The sequence below is a fragment of the Polyodon spathula genome, chromosome 10, assembly GCF_017654505.1.
Source record: "Polyodon spathula isolate WHYD16114869_AA chromosome 10, ASM1765450v1, whole genome shotgun sequence".
NCBI lineage: Eukaryota > Metazoa > Chordata > Actinopteri > Acipenseriformes > Polyodontidae > Polyodon > Polyodon spathula.
Window position 1 is genome coordinate 5,985,424 of NC_054543.1, and position 20,147 is coordinate 6,005,570.

At 38.1% G+C, this 20,147-nt stretch overlaps 1 protein-coding gene across 1 annotated transcript; it reads right to left on the minus strand.

Annotated features, from left to right (window-relative positions):
* Positions 1 to 3,318: 3,318 nt before the first annotated feature.
* Positions 3,319 to 19,666, minus strand: LOC121321745 (ubiquitin thioesterase ZRANB1-like). The gene is made up of 10 exons (XM_041260868.1): positions 19,359 to 19,666; positions 15,990 to 16,825; positions 11,887 to 12,074; positions 9,385 to 9,538; positions 8,980 to 9,051; positions 7,350 to 7,548; positions 6,908 to 7,028; positions 6,021 to 6,150; positions 4,746 to 4,975; positions 3,319 to 4,514 (listed from the first exon to the last, which is right to left on the minus strand). Exons 2-10 carry the CDS (start codon positions 16,801 to 16,803, stop codon positions 4,296 to 4,298), a joined length of 2,127 nt encoding a protein of 708 aa, XP_041116802.1. The 5' UTR covers positions 16,804 to 16,825; positions 19,359 to 19,666; the 3' UTR covers positions 3,319 to 4,295.
* Between the last annotated feature and the right edge of the window lie 481 nt (positions 19,667 to 20,147).

Consider the following 20,147-nt stretch of genomic DNA (forward strand, 5'->3'; position numbering starts at 1 on the left):
GATCCCAGAATCTCATCAAGCAGCTTCTTGAAGGATCCCAGGGTGTCAGCTTCAACAACATTAATGGGGAGTTGATTCCAGATCCTCACAATTCTCTGTGTAAAAAAGAGCCTCCATTTTTTGTTCTGAATGTCCCTTTATCTAATCTCCACTTGTGACTCCTTGTCCTTGTTTCTTTTTTCAGGTAAAAAAAGTCCCTTGGGTCGACATTGTCAATACCTTTTAAAAGTCTGAATGCTTGAATCAGATCACCGCATAGTCTTCTTTGTTTATGACTGAATAGATTCAATACTTTTAGCCTGTCTCCACATAACATGCCTTTTAAACCCAGAATAATTCCGGTCGCTCTTCTTTGCACTCTTTCTAGAGCAGCAATATCCATTTTGTAGTAAGGTGACCAGAATTGAACACAATATTCTTAATGAGGTCTTACAAATGCATTGTAAAGTTTTTACATTATTTCCCTTGATTTAAATTCAATACTTTTCACTATATATCCGAGCATTTTGTTGGCCCTTGTTATAGCTTCCCCTTACATTGTCTAGATGAAGACATTTCTGAATCAACATAAACTCCTAGGTCTTTTTCATAGAATCCTTCTTCAATTTCACTATCTCCCATATGGTATTTACAATGCACATTTTTATTGCTTGTGTGCAGTACCTTACACTTTTCTCTATTAAATATCATTTACAATGTGTATGCCCAGTTCTGAATACTGTCTAGATCATTTTGAATGACCTTTGCTGCTGCCATGGTGTTTGCCACTCCTCCTATTTTTGTGTCATCTGCAAATTTAATAAGTCTCCTTACTATACCAGGATCTAAGTTATTAATGTAGATTAGGAATAGCAGAGGACCTAATACTGATCCCTGACTCTGGAAAGCTAAATTAACCATGCCATATGCTTTGCAATTATCCATTGTCGACGTTTCATCCTCAAAAAGATCAAGCAGGTTACACACAACCTCCCTTTCCTAAGACCATGCTGACAGTCTCCCAGGAAACTGTTACCATAGAGGTAATTTTCTATTTTGGATCTTATTATCTTACAAGTTTACTATAATAGAAGTCAGGCTTATTGGTCTGTAGTTACCTGGTTCGATTTTGTATCCCTTTTTGCGGATCGTATTGTTTGCAATCCAGCCTGTCCGTACAACCTGTATCAAGTTATTTGGAAATAACTTATTTTATTTCTTTGAGTACTATTGGGAAGATCTCATCCAGACCAGGGGATTTGTTTAAAGAGCTCCTAGTAACCCTTTAACACTTCTGCCTCTTATGCTAAAGTTATTTCAAACTGGATGGGAACAGGTTGATACTTGGGGGATGTTGTCCGTATCCTCCTTTGTAAAAATCTTGTGAAAAGTAATCATTTATTTACTATTTTTTTTCTCTTCATCTATGATTTTGTCATGTCTATCTATTAAAATGTTCTCTTGCTGTTATAATATTGGAAAAAAATGTTTAGAATTGGTTTTAGCCCCTTAGCAATGCTCATTTCTGTCTCTCTTTGGCCTTTCTAACTTCCTTTTTGACTTGCATTTGTAGTTCCAAGTACTCTTTCTGTGTACTTTGTTCTTGGTTCCTTTTAAAGACTCTGTAAAGTGCCTTTTTTCTCTGACTTCTTAAAAAAATATTAAAGCATTTTATTTTAGATCATTTTATTTTAAATAGTAATTATGTATATATTATCTATATATATATATATATATATATATATATATATATATATATGTGTGTGTGTGTGTGTGTGTGTGTGTGTGTGTAAGCAATAAATACATTAACTATTACATCAACCTTGGGATGTAACTATTTTTTTTTTTTTGTAAAGGACAACTTTCTGCCTACTGCTCCAATTCTTTAAACATACTGCAACACATGTATATCATTTATGCATATGGTTGCTATGCTTACAAATCTCAGTGTCTCCTGGAAATAAAGCAGAGTATTTGCCAGAGAAGAGCAACTATTGTATTATTCTGCAAAACGCACTATTCGTGCAATACATAACCCTTCCGTACTCCCTGCAGCACCTGTATAACTCCTTGTCCATTTCGGGAAGGGTTGTTTAATGTCATTTTAAACAAGATGATAATTTGGCAACACAGTAAATTACAATGGGACATAAAACTTTTCACTTCTAGCCAAGGTCAGCAATTATGAAATAAGTGGTTTCTGCCCACCTTTTTAGTGGACATATGGGCACATAACAGGCAATACCTGGTCGTCAGGTACAAACTACTGCAAGAAGTCATTAAGAAAATCCAAGGAGTACATACATACATATTTGAGAGAGAGATTCACTTTCTTAAAGTGGTGTCTACAGCAGGGTTCAGGTAAATCAGTTACGTGGGTAAAGCTCTTGGCTTGGATTAATCAAGAATTTAGTTCAGTATCTGGTGACAACATCTTCTCATAAGCACAAACAGCAGCACATATGAATTAGGACAAATTATTTATACGGTAGACAGTGGACCTATTGTATCAGTAAGTTATTAGATTACCTGTCAATACAAGTCCTTTATCAGAATGTATTTTTGCCCAATATTATTGCTGCTCTAACCACTTCACTCTTTTAGAAAGAATGTCAATGTGCTCCAAGGCAAACTTGCATAATGTATGTTATATACTGCAAATGAGTGAATGAGCCTCCAATGTACTTTAACCTTATTAATCAGTATTGTTCAAATCACCAACACAAATAGATCAATAATGAGTGACCATGCAGCCCAGTCACAAATCAATTGCCCCTGTAATTAATAAAATTAAAACTTTCAGAAAGCACAACCTTCCAGACTGAATAAAAAACACTGTTCTAAAACAGAAAAGGAACATTATCATTCTGAAAGCAGGCTATTTTGGTAGTTCTAGCTCGTTTGTGCAGAAGAGCAGAATGTAAAAATTGTTATTGGTGTCAGCATAACCTATATTAAAATGCTCAGACCTTTGCCAGTACTTACTTTGGACACCACCCATTAACCACACTAATGTATAGTTTGATCTCACTTTTGTATTTGTCTTGGTCAGTAATTAAAATATTTACAAGTACAATGAAGTAAACTCAAACAAAAGAAACTTAATTAAATATTTGCTTCAGATCTTTAAAAAAAATCAATACATTTAGTAGTCTGTTCCTTTAAATTATTATTTAAAAAAACATTACAGTAAATTAGTGATAATTTAATGTAAAAGCATTTGTTTTTGTAATGTTTGTTTTGTGAACCTCCCCCCCCTCCACCCCCCCCAGGAATAAGCACCTGTGTAACATCAAAATGAGGTACTAAACACACATGAATAACAGAAGTAAACTTGAACAGTTCTCACAGCAAGAATATGTATTTGTGCAACATAAAATTCTTCATAAAGATTGAATAAACCATCAACAAAACCACAACATCTGCTCAAAACCAAAAGTGGGGGTTGGTGGGTTGAGGAGGGAAAAACAAATGGGACAAAATAATAAAGTAGCTCCTCTGTACTGTAGGTCACTTAAATATATGCAATTACATATTGCAAAAACACAGGGATTTTCAGGAGGGGCATAAGTGAAACAATAAAACATCAGAAAACATGTCAATCATTTTTCTCTTCATTCCAATATAATTTTGTACTAAAGTCAAAATGATACATTTGAAAAATAATTCCTTCCCAGTTTGTTCCTTAAAGATTTCCTTTTATTCTTGTAAGGTTTATTTAAAATGATTGTGCGCTGTATCTGGGGTGTTCATAATGTGTAACTTGCAAAGGTAATCTCTCTGTACAGATGTGATGTTGATGTGGCATTTGTGATACGGACATAAAAAGAAGAAAAAAGTATAAATGTGTTTTTTAGGCTTTAAAAATGAATAAAAATAAATCCAGAAGGAACAAAATGCCATTCTAAAAAACTGTGCTTTTGTAAGTGCCCATATTATTAAACCAATATAAATTTAGCAGGTATATTTTTTCCTATTACACAACTTCTTACACACAACCACATGCAGTACATTTATGGATAAAGATTTACATTTGGAAAAAATAAAACAAAGCTTTTTTTTTTTCTTGTAGCTCCTCAGTAACATTTCAGTAAATTAGAATCTGTATTTCATTACAACCCAGTCCTACTTCTCAGCACAGTACAAGTGTATTTGTTTGTTTCATCCTCCTACAGCGTCAGCCAGAGACGGACCCTTCTTCATTACTTCTAGATGGTGACAGGCCATCTCACATGTGCACAGCTGTCCCTCAGGATTCGCTGTTTCCATACCAAATGGAAATGGCGCTTTCTGGTCTTCCTCCAGGTCCCCTCTCCTCACTCGTCATCATCATCCTCATCTTCCTCCCCGTCCGAGAGAGATGCACAGGGGCGGATCTGGCGGTAACGATCCAACCACTTCTCCACCATCTGTGTCACCAGTGGGTGGTTTCGCCGACGGGAGCTCTTCTGCATAGCAACCAGAACCCCGCCTTCGGTGACACAGCAGTCCAGCCACTCTCGCAGCAGCTTCTCCTGCTGCTCCTCATTCCCAATCTGCAGGGGGGGAAAAAATAGGAGGAGGAGGGGGGGGGCAACAAAACATTAAAATGAGGACATTCTATCTGGGCGCTGTTGGACAAATCAACCATGTTCTCCCCCCTCTGGAATCCCAGCCCACCCATAAATCAGTCACGCGAGTTCACTAGCCTACAGCAAACTTACTTTTTTTTAATATATAAATTGCAAGACATAGTTTAATAATGTTTAATTGATATTTGTCTTTACCTCTTGGACAGATAGAAAGTGTATGTGCAGCAGCTTCCTCTCACTGTCGACTAAGGGTAAGAAGGTAACTGTAACATCGTCGTCTGTGTTTAAATTGGCACCAGCACCTCGATTGTCATAACCGTCATTCTCCATTGCAACAAGTGCAGAGAAGTGGCCCCTTGTGTAACCCAGAGCAATTGGACTTTTCCAGCAGAAGCTCTGTTCCCACAACAAAGGCAAATACACACCTACAGAGAAAAATGGGTATGCTAAGAGCATGTTACGATCTGTTCTGGACAGTGCCAGCCTAAAGCAAAGACGATTGGTGTAGGCCAAAAAACAATCATTGAGTTTTACCTGAATAAAAAAATAATAATAATAATCTTCAGGGTCAATGATATTCTGTTAAACATTTCTGATCAATACTGTCTGACTGGCACCTAGAACACATATTCTATTTAACAAAGAAAACAAGAGTGAGCTAAATAAAACAACTTTCAAAGCAAATTCAGTGCACAGAAAAGTCCTAAAATCCATTTGTGGGCCTTTGACAAGGGGGAAACATCCATACAAATCCTTAAGTCAAAATCAAATACTTCCATCACTATTAATAGTATGTACACAATAAATCATCAGTACAAATAGTCCACCATGTACCTCATGAAATGTACTGCATTTATATTACAGTGTATCCACTGTGCTAAATTATTACAGACATAACACATTGTACAGAGTTAGGATTTTGAGCTAGCTGTTTTTGCATATGCAAATTCAGAAACCTTGTCTGGTATATCCGGTTAAGTATAAAACTGGACATTTGTGTGTCTGAACAAAGACAAATCATTCCATGTCAAAACACCAGAGGATAGAGAACGGTACTACATTAAGTGGGTAAAGTAACCCCCACCCCCCCAAATAACAATCAAGGAGTCACTGATGACAACCAAGGACCGAAGTTCTATGTAGTTGATGTCTTTCCTCACAAACTCCAGTGATTACACTAAAGAAACTAGCCGACTTATTGCTGTGATAAGACATGCCTGTTGAAACTCCTAGTGGCAGACATGGGCTTTGTACAAACTGGCCTTCGACTTAGGTTAAAGAAGTTAGCGTTCCAACATGATGCAGTACTGTACATGAAGTTATTAAACCACCTATGACACTGATCTGAGGTGTTGAAAGGTGCACTTTTGCTAAAACATCCTAAAACCTGTAGCTTAAGCATAATCTTATACATTCTTCGTCTTAATTTTATCAGCACAATATTACAGTTTTGGGCATAAAGTAGCTTACCTTGAAAACGCGTGTACCCTAATGTCTCCCCACGGAAACTTTTGTAATACTTTACTCCATAAACTATGATTGGTCTACGAAGGATGTGCGCAAGAACAAAAATATGAGTCTGTTCCAAGCTGGCTCCAGGCTTTAAGAAACAAAAAAACAAGTGAACATTTCTCAAAGTTTAAAACACTAGCACTCTCACTTCTAGGGTGCTTTAAAAAAAATTAATAAAACCACCAAAAACCACCAGACTAATGTAAATAAAACTGCCTCAATGATATTTCAGACATTGGCAGCAAAACACACCCATATTGAAACTAAAACATCTATAACTTCAAAACGTTCATTCGGAATTCTGAGGTTAAATTTAAGGAACTCAGTAGACCAAAGTTGTGTGTACGCCAAGTTTCTTGTAAATTTTAAAACAAAAACATGTCTTATAAAATCAGGCAACAGATTTTGGTAGCACACCTGGTAACAGGACCCAGGTGTATGCAAAGCTAGGATGCATGCAACATTTCTGAATATCCTGGTCCATTTACGTCTGTGATGAATACATTTCCACCAATTTGAATGCAACAGCGTTCAGATACACATGATTAAAAGGTACTGCATCAATAGATATTACTGAGGTTAAATGCTTTCCAGCACTGCTGAAGCCATCCAGCCAAAGGAAGTATTAAAAAAATGCTCTGAGCCAAGTTGCTTCTGTAGGAGAAAAGCATCCAGGTCACATCTGAAAGAACTTTTGGTAAATCCTGTGCTGTTGAAAATGAGTGCAATAAAAAGCACACATTGTTTTTATTTATTTAGCATTTTTTTGATGTTTCAAAAATTCACCCTTTCTGCCAAAGTACTGCCTATGTAAACCCCAACCACCACCACCACCACACACTTACCTGACTAGCAAGAGAGAGTATAAACGCCCAGTCTTCCTGCCACTGCTCTTCCCGTAAAGAGAAATGCAAACCAAAGCTTTGAGAATACCAGGACTCCCACTCCTTCCAGCGGCAGTAGAACCTACAATGTTTTTAAATGCTTATAAATATTTTATTAATGCAATAGGGACATTTCAGGCTAAGTTAATTAGACCTTGGAACACACTTAAGTTACATTAAAAAGTTAACTGTCCAGGCCATTCACCACAAGGAAGTCAAAGGTCATCAAAACCAACAGTAACCCAAAAAACACAAGGTGCCGTTTTCTTCCCCCATTATCCAACTATGGGCTTGTCAAAGGCCAGGGCATCTGTATGTGTTACAAGTGTCTGTGTTATACATGCCTAACCCTATTCATACAAGGAATAAGAATTTAATTCCATTGAAATGTAAAAGGTCTTACCAATGTGAACAGTCGTGTAAACTATCATGGAGGGTCTTCCTCAGAACTGAGTCCTTGTCGTAAATGCCCCATGTAGCTTGCAATACAGAATCTAGCAGGCAGTCCCCAGCTGTGCGATTCCAAAGGGCATACAGACGGCTATCCAGTCGTGTTCCAAGCTCCAAGGACCAGTTTATAATGGGGGACTCTTCTTCCAGTTCTAACAAAAAAAAAAAAAAAGTAACTTCACAAAAATGATACCACAAGACCCAAAACAGTCAAAGATATCTCATACCCAAGTTTTGCATATACTGTATAGAGCAGTGGTCCTCAAAGTGGTGCCCGCGAAGCCAGGCTATTGTGCCCGTGGCAGCTGTGCTTAAATTATTGGTCCTGAACACATTTCTGGCGGGTATAGCGTGGGGAAAACAAATAAAGCTTTAAAACATGTTTTCCAGCGAAAGCCTCACAGCAGTCTGTTGACAGTGCTGCTCGCTTATGTTGTGCTTGTACGTACTCTGCGATAAGATCAACCAATTGAATATCTGCATTTTCTCTGCGGTAGCCCAATCATAAGTTAATTGGGTGGGACATAAACTGTCTGTTTCAGTTGCAGGTACTGACAGTATGTTTAACCAATAGGAGAGTCAAATATCTGCCAAGTTTTACGCAGCTGTCCAATCATAAGCAAGCAGAGGGCGGTCATGGTATTCTGCACGAAAATTAAAGGCGAGTGAGTAGCCAATGGGAAAGTGAAAGATCTGACAGCTGTCCAATCATTCGTGAGCAGAGGCGGGGTGTTAATATGCCGAGTAAGCACTGAATTTCACCGACTTACTGAGAAATACATTTCAGTATTTAGAATTTAATTCTCTCTCTATTTTTTATTATTTCACCAGACAAGGGAAGCACGGAGTCGATTGTTACGAATTTACTTTCTCTGAATAATTGTACTGGAGATAAGCGATCTTTAAAACAGAGTAGCGTTGAGAAATTTGCCTTTTTTTTTTTTTATATAGTCTAAATTTCATGGATTCCGTAATGAGTTCAACTTTCTTTATTTAGAACAGATAAATGGATTGTCAGACACAAGAGACTTAAACGAGACCAGCGAGGGTGGAAAAAACACAAACCACCTCCCCACTGGAGGAAAGTAATTTAGTAAATGGAGAGGAAATCCTTACATGCTCCAATACTTAATTAACCTATTTGAAATAGGAATATATATTGCATATACAAATCGGTAAAGACTTTAATTTTCTTAGGAAACCAAGTTTGGCCACAGGTAAAAACAGCAGTTACCTTATGTCTTAAATATACTGTAATATTCCTTTTTATATTACCAGACTCTTCACATCACAATGCCAGTGGAGAGTGCCATTTAAAAAGTAGAAGTACATATGCATTTAATTTAAATTAAGTGGCTGATTTGTGTTTGTGTGTATGTTTTAACTGGTATTACATGGTAAAGAAACATGCTTAGGGTTACAGAAAAACTGGGAAGCAAAAATACAGCCGACTGTAGGATACTGGGCAAGTCAACTGCTTGTGTCATATTTATCCATGTACACAATTCTCCAAAATGATTTACAACCCCACTGCATTACAATGAAAAATATGCAGAAGATAAGGAAAAAGAAATAATTTTTACCTTTTTGTACATCCCTGTCTAGCACCTCATCAAATAACTTCTCTTGGACAGAAGGCGGCAGATCCTCTATATCTGAAAAGAGATTGCAACAATGCATTTATTTAATAAAAAAAAACATATGTTGTTATGATTACTTTAATAAAACACAGCTTAGTCAGTATTTCAATGTGTTCCAGCAATGTTTTGAACAGTAAACCCAAATGTCAACACAAGCCATCTTAAATAAAGACGTAATAAATTAAACACTATACCATGTAAAACAAACCAAGTGCTGCAAGGTTTTAAAGGAAAGATTTGGACCACAACAGTATTTGCACGATGTGATACCTAATCGTGTAATCGATATACAGAATCCAATTCCCAACCAATTCTAGTACTCAAAACAACCGGTCATTTCTAACATACCTGCAGGTAAAGTGAAGGTGACGAGGTCAGTGAGGAAGTAACAGGCAAAGTCTCCCTTGCGTTGATGGAGGGATGCAGCAATCTCACGGCGGATCTGTTCTGTAAGCTCCAGGCACACCATTGCAGGGATGCATTTTGCAGCTTGTTGAGAGACCTGCAACACAAGTCAAAGGGCTTGGTAGCCATAAATGACAAAATCGGACCAACACACAACCTGGCAGCCATAAGTGGGGAAATGGGAAATTAAAATGGAAACAGTTATTCAATGAAGGGCTATATGTACAAATGTCAACAACAAGTTACTGGCATCTCTTGTCACCCTTGACCCCTCCCTCGACTACTCTGAGCACATCTCTACTCTGCACACCCCTGTCTTCTTCCTCGGTAACAAACTCATAATTCGTCCCTTCCTCACAGACTACTCCACTCTGCTTCTAGTTCAGGCTGACACTGCAACTGCCTCCTGTCCGCTCCAGCTCATCCAAAAATATACTGCTGGCCTTGTCTTTTCCCGGCCTCATTTTTCCCACGCTATATCGCTGCTCTGCTCTCTGCAATGGCTCCCTAACACTGCTCGAATCCGATTCAAAACTCTTGTATTCGCCTTTCTGCTCCCTCCTATCTCCAGACTATCATTTCTCCCTACATCCCATCTTGCCCCCTCTGCTCCTCCACCACTGGCAGATTAGCTGTACCCCCCACCCTCTGCTCCCCTGCTTCCAGAGCCCGCTCCTTCTTCACCCTTGCCCCTCAGTGGTGGAACAATCAGGACTGCTCAGGCCCTGACCAACTTCCAGCACCTCCTCAAGACACACATGTTCAGACAGCATCTGTAAACCTCACAACTCTTGACTATATTGGACTATGGCACCCAGTTATTCCAGTACTTGCACTGAACTGCTCCATACCTTGCCGCATGCTACGACTGCTCTTAACTATAACTACTTCCTGTCTCTTGTATTTGATTTTACTTGTAGGTATACTGCTCTTATTTGAAATCATTCTCATCCACTTATCATATCATACATACTACGGGCTCTTACTGGACTTTAGTCATATAAGCAAATATTTTTACTGTAACTGCTCTTACCAGAACCCGCTATTAAATGTAATAATTGACTACATTCTTTATTTTGTTCTTATTTGAATTTGATCTTATTTGCTACTGATTTTACTGTGCTGTATAACTGCTCTTATCTGTAATGTGATATTTTGTAACGATTGTAAGTCGCCTTGGATAAAGGAGTCTGATAAGAAATAAATATTATTATTAAAGGAAAAACTTTACAGTTGATATTTTGGAACAATGCCAGACTACAACAACGAATGGAATGTCAAAGACTGGTTAACCGTTCATTATTTTACCCCTTCTCCCGAGCACGGCAGGGGCCATCAAATGATCCACAGGAACATTTAAAGTTTTTGCATGGGCAAATGGGGGGGTTGAAGTAGACCACAGAAAAGGGCTACTGCAACTCTGTCTAGAACTCAATCATATCTAAAGCAGGGATTTAAACTCTGGATGAACTCCTCACGCTCGTAGTCAGCACAACAGAGAACTGGGATAGCCAGGCCATATTCTTACAGTAAACGAGAGTGTTCTTATAATCAGAGGGCAAAAACAACAAATAAACTCATGAGGTCATCAGATCTTAAAACGTTACTCTACCTTCTTTAGAGACACAAGCATAAAATCTCTTGATTACCTGAAATCAAACATTAGGTTGGGGGATTAATTGATCAGAAGTACGATATACTGGAGCGTGGTTCCCTCCCAACCCCCACCCTGTGTGTGTAGGGATTTTATTAAATTGCAGTTTCTGCCCTGCTAAAATCCTACAGCTAGTAGCAATCAACTACTTTGTTTAAGTAGAACTATACCATGGCATCTGAGATACCTTCTAATCAAAATCCTGAAACTCAGACCTCCTTAAGACCATACGATCATGACCCAGCAGAATAAACAAAGAAGCAAAGGAAGCTGCGATTTGTGGTCGCTCTAGCATGAACATGGACTGCTATTATTGTAATTATAAGTCACTTATGAGAAAGCAACCAATCAAAGTCAAGTGTTTGCCAAAATTCTAGTACATCTTAACCCGTGTTGCGCGTAGGATAGCTCTTCCAGGATAAATCATTTCACTGTTTGAGCACCCAGAAAGAAACTCCACAAAAACATACCATGTAGAAGCAAAAAAAATACTTACAATTTGATAACCTGTTCTCAATATAGTACATGTAAAAGTGTAAATAGCAGACAGACGCCAGGGATATGGTCAAGTCTTAAATCTATAACTGGAGATCTTGTTCTAACAATGACATCTTACAGGATAATACAAAGAAAACAACAATACTCCTCAAATTTTTCACCAGATGCTCTTGGTCCAAGCACCAATGACATAAAAAGCTCACAAATGATAAATTTCCATCCATAACTATAAAATATCAAGGCAGATGCTGTAATCCTAACCAGAACTTACTTTATTTTTTGCAGCAACTTACCTCTGTCAGTAAAATTGCCAGCATGTCCTGACGCTGAAAGCGGATAGCTAGATGTACCAGCGTGTAACCATCATCAAAAGCAGAAGGACGATTTAACAGACCAACTTCATCAGCTGTGAGCTGCCTTGCAAGATCACCTCCCGATGACTTGTAGGCCTCTATTGCTGCCAAGTCCCCTTCCACAACACCTAACAGAATATGCATAAAATACATTAATAAATTACCTTTTCATGCAGGGAGAGCACATTTTAAATTAATCTATCTATAAAGATAAGATACACTTATAAAATTAGTACCAGAATCTAGTTTTAATTTTAAATTAAAATGTGTTCTCAATTTTAAAAAAAAGTTATGACGCATGATAGTTCTATTAATAGCTTCCAGGTTCTTCTATGGTATTATCTAAACCCAGTGTTAGAATGAGCGTGCACTGTTCCACTTTTCTGATGCTGTACAGTACCTCACTGAGGAACTTCTGACCCATGTGATCCAACACAGAGAGAGAATCCCCATCATACTGTGTCACTGTCTGAAACAGGATTAAAATGTACTATTGCAGAAACTATCACAGAAACAACAACATTTGTACTTTCCACACCCCTTTCTAGAACAATCAATCATACACAGATCTAGTGCACAATGTATTAACAAACTTAGCCTTGTTCTGTTAAATCAACAAGAACTCACATGCACCTCAATGTAAATAACTGGTTACCAACCAACAAAGTTCAAGGAAAATTCACATTGGAGTAGCAACTGCATTATGGGACTTCTAAACAGAATCCAATTTCATGGTTTGATATTTTCTAATTTATACTGCATCTATACAGCAAAACAGCTAACTATTGTACATGTAGGTGTTTTATTATTTTGTTTACAAACATGCAGAATTAGGATAGGATAGATCACCAACAAAATAAAAGCATATAGGTCTACTCAGATAAACAGTGACTTTAAATCTGCAACCATATGTAACAAATACCTGCCCCTCTCCTACTTAAGACTTAAGGGCATTCTCCTTAACTCTTACTTTTTTAGATCAGTAACAGATCTAAGCTTTCCCTACCTTAGGTTGAAGAACAATACAAGAACCCAGGGATGCAAGATAAGCAAAAAATGCTGAACTCCGTAAATAGGCTGGAGTCTCTCCTCAGACTTCCACTCAAACAATGCAGTTTGAGTAAGCCCACACAACCAGTATTCACCATATGCTTATCATAAATATAACTTCTAGTATTATGTCCATGCAGATCACCAAAACCTAGAATTCAATACCCTTAAGAACTCTGCAGAAGGAATGTTCATTCTGGGCATTGTCCTGCCAAGCTGCCCACCACACACACAGACACACACACACCCTTCACAGAGAAAAATAACCATCAGAAGGAAAAAGATTTGTACTAACAGAAACAGTTACAGAGATAATAAGAATGTCAAAATGTTTTGCAACCATGATGAGCATGAGCTGCCAAGAGAATCCTAAACACCCAAACATAGTGTGCCTGGTTTCAGACTAGCGACACCCACACACTGTGTACAAATAGCATCAGGTTACTAATGCACACATTACACATTTGTATAAGCCTTAGGAATGCACAACTTAGATATCTTGCTTTTTAAAATAGTCTGCTTATTTCTGAAGACAGGAGATTTTAGCATCAAGGATGCCAAAATATTTTGAACAGGGGGTTTGATTGTGGTTATATGGATAATAAAAGCCCCAAAGTTTCCTAAGAACATTATAACTGCACTTGACAGCTTGCAGACCATAAAATTAAACTAATTAGTAGGGCAAGACAGAAAAGTTTTAAACATGGGGGGGGGACTATATAGACATAATATAATATAATATAAACATAGTACTAAAACAGAAAAACCCTTCATCCAAATTAAGGAACTCCTTTTACAATTACACTGGCCTGTTTAACTATATAAAACCACAAAATATGTACTACAGGTAGGGAATAAACAAAGTAAGGTAAAGCTGCAGTGGTGGGGCAGTGCGGGGGAGTGATGAACATGCTGAACTCTCTCAACTCATCATTTTGACTGGTAGATTTGTGCCAGTGTTTTCTGCCAGTTGCTTTGCAAATTAATTGACTCAAGTGCATCGAATCAAGCGCTTGCTAATCATTTTATTTGGAGCACTCGGGTACTAGAACCCTGAAAAACAGCGAACCATCAGAGTACTAAAAGAGTTCTCTTTGTAATGTGCACTGAAGAGTTGAAAAATAAGCTTTGGGGTTTATTGCAATTATTGGTTTCAATTTGTTTTTCTACCTGGAAACCAGAGGCACCAACAAAGGATGAAATTCAGTTGAATTTAATAGGAAACAGCGTCTCTTGATAGTTCTGTACTTGTAAGAGATTTATGAGAACTTGAATTATTTGTTGCAAAATAGTGTTTCGGTGCTTTCCGCTGTAAGGTTCATAATGAAAGTGCTAAAGAATGAATGTAGTGCTCTCAAGGTCAGACAAGGCAAGTGCAAATACAATGTAGGAGACATTTATCCTTCAGTTCCTGACCAATAAACCATTAGCTTAATTAGCTTTCCGTTCTCACCCTACAGGCACACACAGACAGTAAATTTGACCTCTCTGATCGAGAGACTGCTGTCTCCATGAATTGTTGATTTTAGATAGACTCATGCCCATGTGGAAATGGCTAGGCCAATCCACCCCCACTCCCACAAAAAAAAAAAAAAGACTGACAGTTAGAATCCACAATTTAATAAAATTTGAACACAACCCTGCCTAGTTTAGTTTAAGGTAATGTCAATGTTAGTGAATAAATGAAAACAAATTAACATACCTCTCTACACTAGAAAGGTAAAACAAACAAAAAAACGAATATCACTTTGGACAAACTGGATTAAAACACTGGTATCTTGGGAAAACAATGTGTCAGGAGAATACTGTACCTTCACTCTCCCAGTATAATGGGAAGCTTGACCTTGCCATCTCGTAGGATGGTACTGGCCAGCAGGCACAAGACTGGGAGGATATAAGGCTAGATAAATACTATACCATACTGCCACAACCCGACATGTTTTTAACGTGTCCTCAAACTATGTTGGTGAACTAAGGTCAGCATTCAGTGCTTTCTGTACATCTGTTTATTTTTGACATGGGCACATATTAAAAGTTATTTTTAGTCTAGATTGCATGTCATGTACAGCTTGCACCGTTTACAAAACTGTGTTGCCACTAAGCAGCCAACCAAAGACCTAGACTTCAGCTGATCTGAGGTGGGCTATGAGGTGTATACTCCTGTATAGCACAGTATGTCTCTGTTACTTGCTATAGGCTTGAACCACCCTCCACAATACTAAGACGTAAAGATGTTCTCAAGCCAGCTCCAGATTTATTTGTATGCTCCTACAGAATTGCTCACACAGTAGCACCCAACAAAGGCATTATTCTTTCTCTCCAACAGTGTTCAGAGCACAATGGTGTACGCATTCAACACACAAATGATCACTTACACTAAATAATTTAGAACATCTAAATTAATTTGCATTTGGTGAAGGGCAGGGTGATCTTCTGACTACGGTACAAAAGCATCCCATAGAAATGAGGATGCACTGCACATCACACTTCACTCAGGGCCCACTCTCTGTTACTAAAATAGTAATGCCATTCTTTCTTTGTTTTTGTAATACAATACAGAGCTCCTCCTATCCCATACTATTCAACTCAAGGGTAAAGGATAGGAGTTATTTCATGAATTACTCCAATGACCTAGCTCTGATCCTTGTTTTAAAAAAATTGACCTAAAAAAAAAAAAAAAAGAAGCTCACATATCTTACAATACACTTTACTGTAGCTCTACATTAATTGCAAATGTAGTATAAACACCCACAGCATGAAAGAATAGTATTTACTGTCACCCCACAGAAGTTAAAAAGATACTGATTAAATCTTGTTCCAACAGTAGCAGATTACGTAATCCCTGCAGTCAGACAGTTTTAGTATCAAAGAAGCCATTGTATTTATATAAAAAAAAAAGAAAAAAAAAAAAAAAAAAAAAAAACAGTTCAAATAAGTATTTTTTGGACACTTGCGTCCCATATTTGCTTTATTTTAATTTTAAAGTGACTTACCTGCACAAGCATTGAGAAAAAGCCAGTCTGTCTTTCTCATTCTGTTTTTTATTTGTTTTAGCTTTTTAAAGTCAATCGCCAATTCCTCTTTGCTGCCACCTGCCCCAGCCGCCAGCTCAATCCGCTGAAAGTCCATTTTAACCTTGGATTCCCTCTTGGAGGTGGGGGGCGACCTTCTCTGGCCTCCGCTGCAGCTACTCCTCCACCTCGCCCGGTCCTGCTCATTAATGACTGAGGAGGGGTCCTCAGAGTCTGCCAGTTCTATTGCTTCAGTGTTGTTAGGCTTAGGGTGATCACACACAACACACTTCCTGGTCTTGGGCCAGTTTTGATAGGTGCAAGCTGTACAAGTCCAATGCTGCACTCGTGTGTTCAGTCTGTTCCTATCATTGTATTCCTCACAGGGGTCAACGGGAGGGGGAGCTGGCCTGGAACCTGCACCTGAGGACTGGGGGGACTCTGTAGGGCTTCTGGTCCAACGCTGACACAAGCACTGGGTACACCTTATTGCACGGGGCCAGTTTAGGTAAGTGCAAATATGGCATGACCATTTACTGGGGATTTCTGTGCTGTTGGACGTCTTAACTCTGGGCCTAGCACTGGAGTCCGGGCAAATTAAAAGGCTGCTCCCGCCTTCCGGGCTGGTGGGGTCCCACTCCCTGCTGCCATCGACACCGGGACTGCTTTTAAAGGGCTCTTCTGTAATGATGGTGGCGCTGGGTCTCTGTGCACGACACATCGTACATTTGATTGCGGACGGCCAGTTTTCATACGTGCAGTATTCACAGGCCCACTTTAACCCAAGTTCCGTCATTGCTGGTTACTCTCTCAGACACCTAGCGGATTTTAAAAAAGCAATAAATACTATCAGACTGATAACTGAAATATAGAGCAAAAATGGTAGTTACGTGAAAGATCGAAAATGCAAGCAAGTCAAAAGAACTTTGAAATCAAATGCAAATTAATAACTCAAAGATTTCACATTTGTAAAAACAGAGATGCATTTTAAACACTACATCAGCAATCTTTGGGATTTGCTGTGCAGTGTATTATTGATACAGGGCAAATGAATGGGGCCAATAATAATAATAATAATAATAATAATAATAATAATAATAAACAGCTGGGTACCTTGCTAATACAAACTGAATTGTGTCACTGTCAAATAATAACCCAATAGTAATTTAAGTTAAACATTGGTTGTGATTATAGCAGACCAAAACAATTCCTTGCTATAGTTTAGTACAGTATTTAAACTTTTTAATGCAAGTACAATAACAAGGACAAAAATAAAAATCAGGGCTGAAAACTGGGGCAGTCTCCATTTTTCTGGGACGCCTGTTAACTCAGAAAATGTACATATGCACCATAGAAGAATATTTCTCGTCGTCATATTTACAATTTTCTTGTCTTTTTTTTTTTTTTTTTTTTTTTTTTTTTTTTAAGTATGTATGTTTCCTGTCTGAAAAGATGTTATTCTGAAAGTGACTGGCTACTCTTGTAATTACGCTGTGAATACAAAGTCATTACAAGTGACAATGTTGGCACAACTAGGTCCTACTGTAAAATAAGCAGACCCCTACGAAGAAAATTTGTAGGGTCATTTACATTTATTTATAACAAACTATATCTGACTGGTCTAAATCGGTACATGTACTAAATATTAAAACATGTACTAAAAATGTTTTTACTCAAATGGCCTTCCATAGGGTGCCAGTCAAGATACCACCACACCCCCAAAACATTTCATAAAGTTAATAAAACACTTCTAATTTGATGCAAATGCTACATCGAGAATTTTTCAGGACACATATTAATCTGCCTGTATTTCATACAGGAAAGTAAATGGATACTGCTTATAGGTCTATTGCTAAATTTACAAATGAAATGAAATTAAAGCATGTATCCTGCAGCTACCAAGCAGATGTCAAAGCTTTAACCAGTCCTTAAATCAGTCTGGTGCCAAGGTTGCTGTGCAATGAACTGATTGCTAGCTTGCTTATCACCGCCCCCCAAATATACCTACAGTGTATACTGTACAACCAAGTATTGTTTGCATAACTAGTCAGGCTATCACTCATATATATAGATATATATAGATATATATATATAGATATATGGAATTTGCTGCGACTGTAAGGCTAAATGTCAAACAGTGATATCAGCAAGTGCAGGAGTCAGATTCAGTCACACTGCAACATTCTTCACGTTATCAGTTTGCTTACAGGACAGACATTTGGAAAGGACTGTTAAAAAAAAAAAAAAAAAAAAAAAAAAAAACACTGATGCATATAACATGAAGCAAATAGAATTCCTTTATATCTGTGTACACACAACACACAGGTGGGAAAAGCTGAAGCCAAACTGAACAAAGAGGTGACATACTTGCAGTAGAGGTTATTAATTCCACCTTATACAGTACCCCAGGGCGACACTACAGTGCAAAATGTACTATTAACAGACACCCTTTAAATTAAAGTTTTTATAATTTATAAATCTGTTAAGTCTTTTAATGTTTTATGCAGCTCTGTCAGTAAAGAGCTGGAAAAAGGATACTGTTTCTAAAGGAACTGAAAAAGGATAGGTACTGAATGAAGTATGAAGGACAAAAGAACTTTGTACTAGAATGCCAAAATGTTTTTTGCAGTAAGTCTGAAACTTGAATGAGAATATGAACATTTTTAAATGATAAAGGTTATTCATACTCATTCGTTTTTTCCTCTCATAATATAACACACCACAATGTAATGTAATTGGCACTTAAGAATCTTAATGCACTAATCATACAAATGAGAAAATAATTATCAAAAGTAGGAAATTAAAAACTTACCAATAAATGCCTGCACTTAAAAGTGAAATTGTTAAATGAAATGATTCGAGAAGGTAAGTGTTTCATTATTAATGGTCTACCTTAACACTGGCTCCTATGAATGAGGTTGCGGAAACACTAAACAAAAGATAACACTATTTACTTCCTTCAATTATTAAAACACTAGTAGAAGAGAGGCTGGCACCCGCATTGTACCACTACACTAATGGCACAGATTGTACAAGTATCATCACTGAATGGGAGGATTATTACTATTAACCCCCCCTTCCCCCCCAGCATATTATTAATGCACTTTCTGCAAAGAACCTCAACCTGTGTATATGGCAATCTGAGTGGTACAAAATCACACTACAGGCCAGTCAGGTGACATGGTTACCAATTGTTAATAATATAAAAACACGGTGTCCCATTTAGGCGTACAGTAGTTCGAAAATAAATTACAATGGTAGCGCTTTTAATGTATTAACTAAGGCAATGACATTGTGCTCCACTTGTACGGTATATTCGCAGAAAGATTATTACCCTTCCTTTGGCCTTACCTTTTCCTGTGCTTATATTCCTCTGTCCAATTCTGAACCACAACAACAACTCTCCCCCAGGCAGCCCAGTATCCGACCTCTGCAAGCTTTTCCAAATCCGATTTCACTCCTTCGTTATTTTCGAACCCCTTTATTTACATGGTTCCCCGTCCCACCCTGAACTCACAAACCTAGCGGCTCGACCCACGTCAAAAAATAACTCCGTATCAGCCGCCGCCTTCCAATTTCAAACCATCTGAACCCCCATTTCCAAAGCAATCTTTCAGCCTATCTCTAATGGCGCCGACAAGCAGAACCGAGAAGCCAAAATAAACCACTACAGGGGGAGGGGGCGGTACAACTACGTCACGCGTCACAGATCGATTTTGCTGAAGCTGATTGGACAGTCCTTTTTTTTCCTATCAGGAGCGACGTCTTTCGTTGTTCATGTCAAATAGTTTTTTTTTGGTTTTGTTTTTTCCAGAGGAGAGAACTTTGGGAAACTGCATCCTTGCGTTAACCATGTCGGCTCCAAAAAGTCTACAAGATACATGGTACTCACTCTCCGTGTGAGCCGCAATGGGCGGCGGCTTCTCGCTGGCTTGGTGATGTCATCAGTTAGAAACTGCTGCAGTAGCGATCCTGCAGAAGAACATTAATAAATAAACCGTCTTTTGCATTTCTGCAAAGGTTTTCAGGTGTAATCGCTTTACGTGCTTTTTTTTTTTAAAACCTTCAATTGACATTTAGTTCAGGGAAAAACTCACTCCCGACGAGTGGCATAACACATTGCAACCTTGATGGTACAAG

Excerpts from the sequence above, each read along its gene's own strand:
- LOC121321745 (XM_041260868.1), bottom strand. The coding sequence starts at position 16,803 with ATGACGGAACTTGGGTTAAAGTGGGCCTGTGAATACTGCACGTATGAA. Across the intron at positions 9,539-11,886 it reads TGGCAATTTTACTGACAGAG|GTCTCTCAACAAGCTGCAAA; the intron begins GTAAGTTGCTGC and ends CTTGTGTTGCAG. Across the intron at positions 7,029-7,349 it reads TTACACGACTGTTCACATTG|GTTCTACTGCCGCTGGAAGG; the intron begins GTAAGACCTTTT and ends AAAACATTGTAG.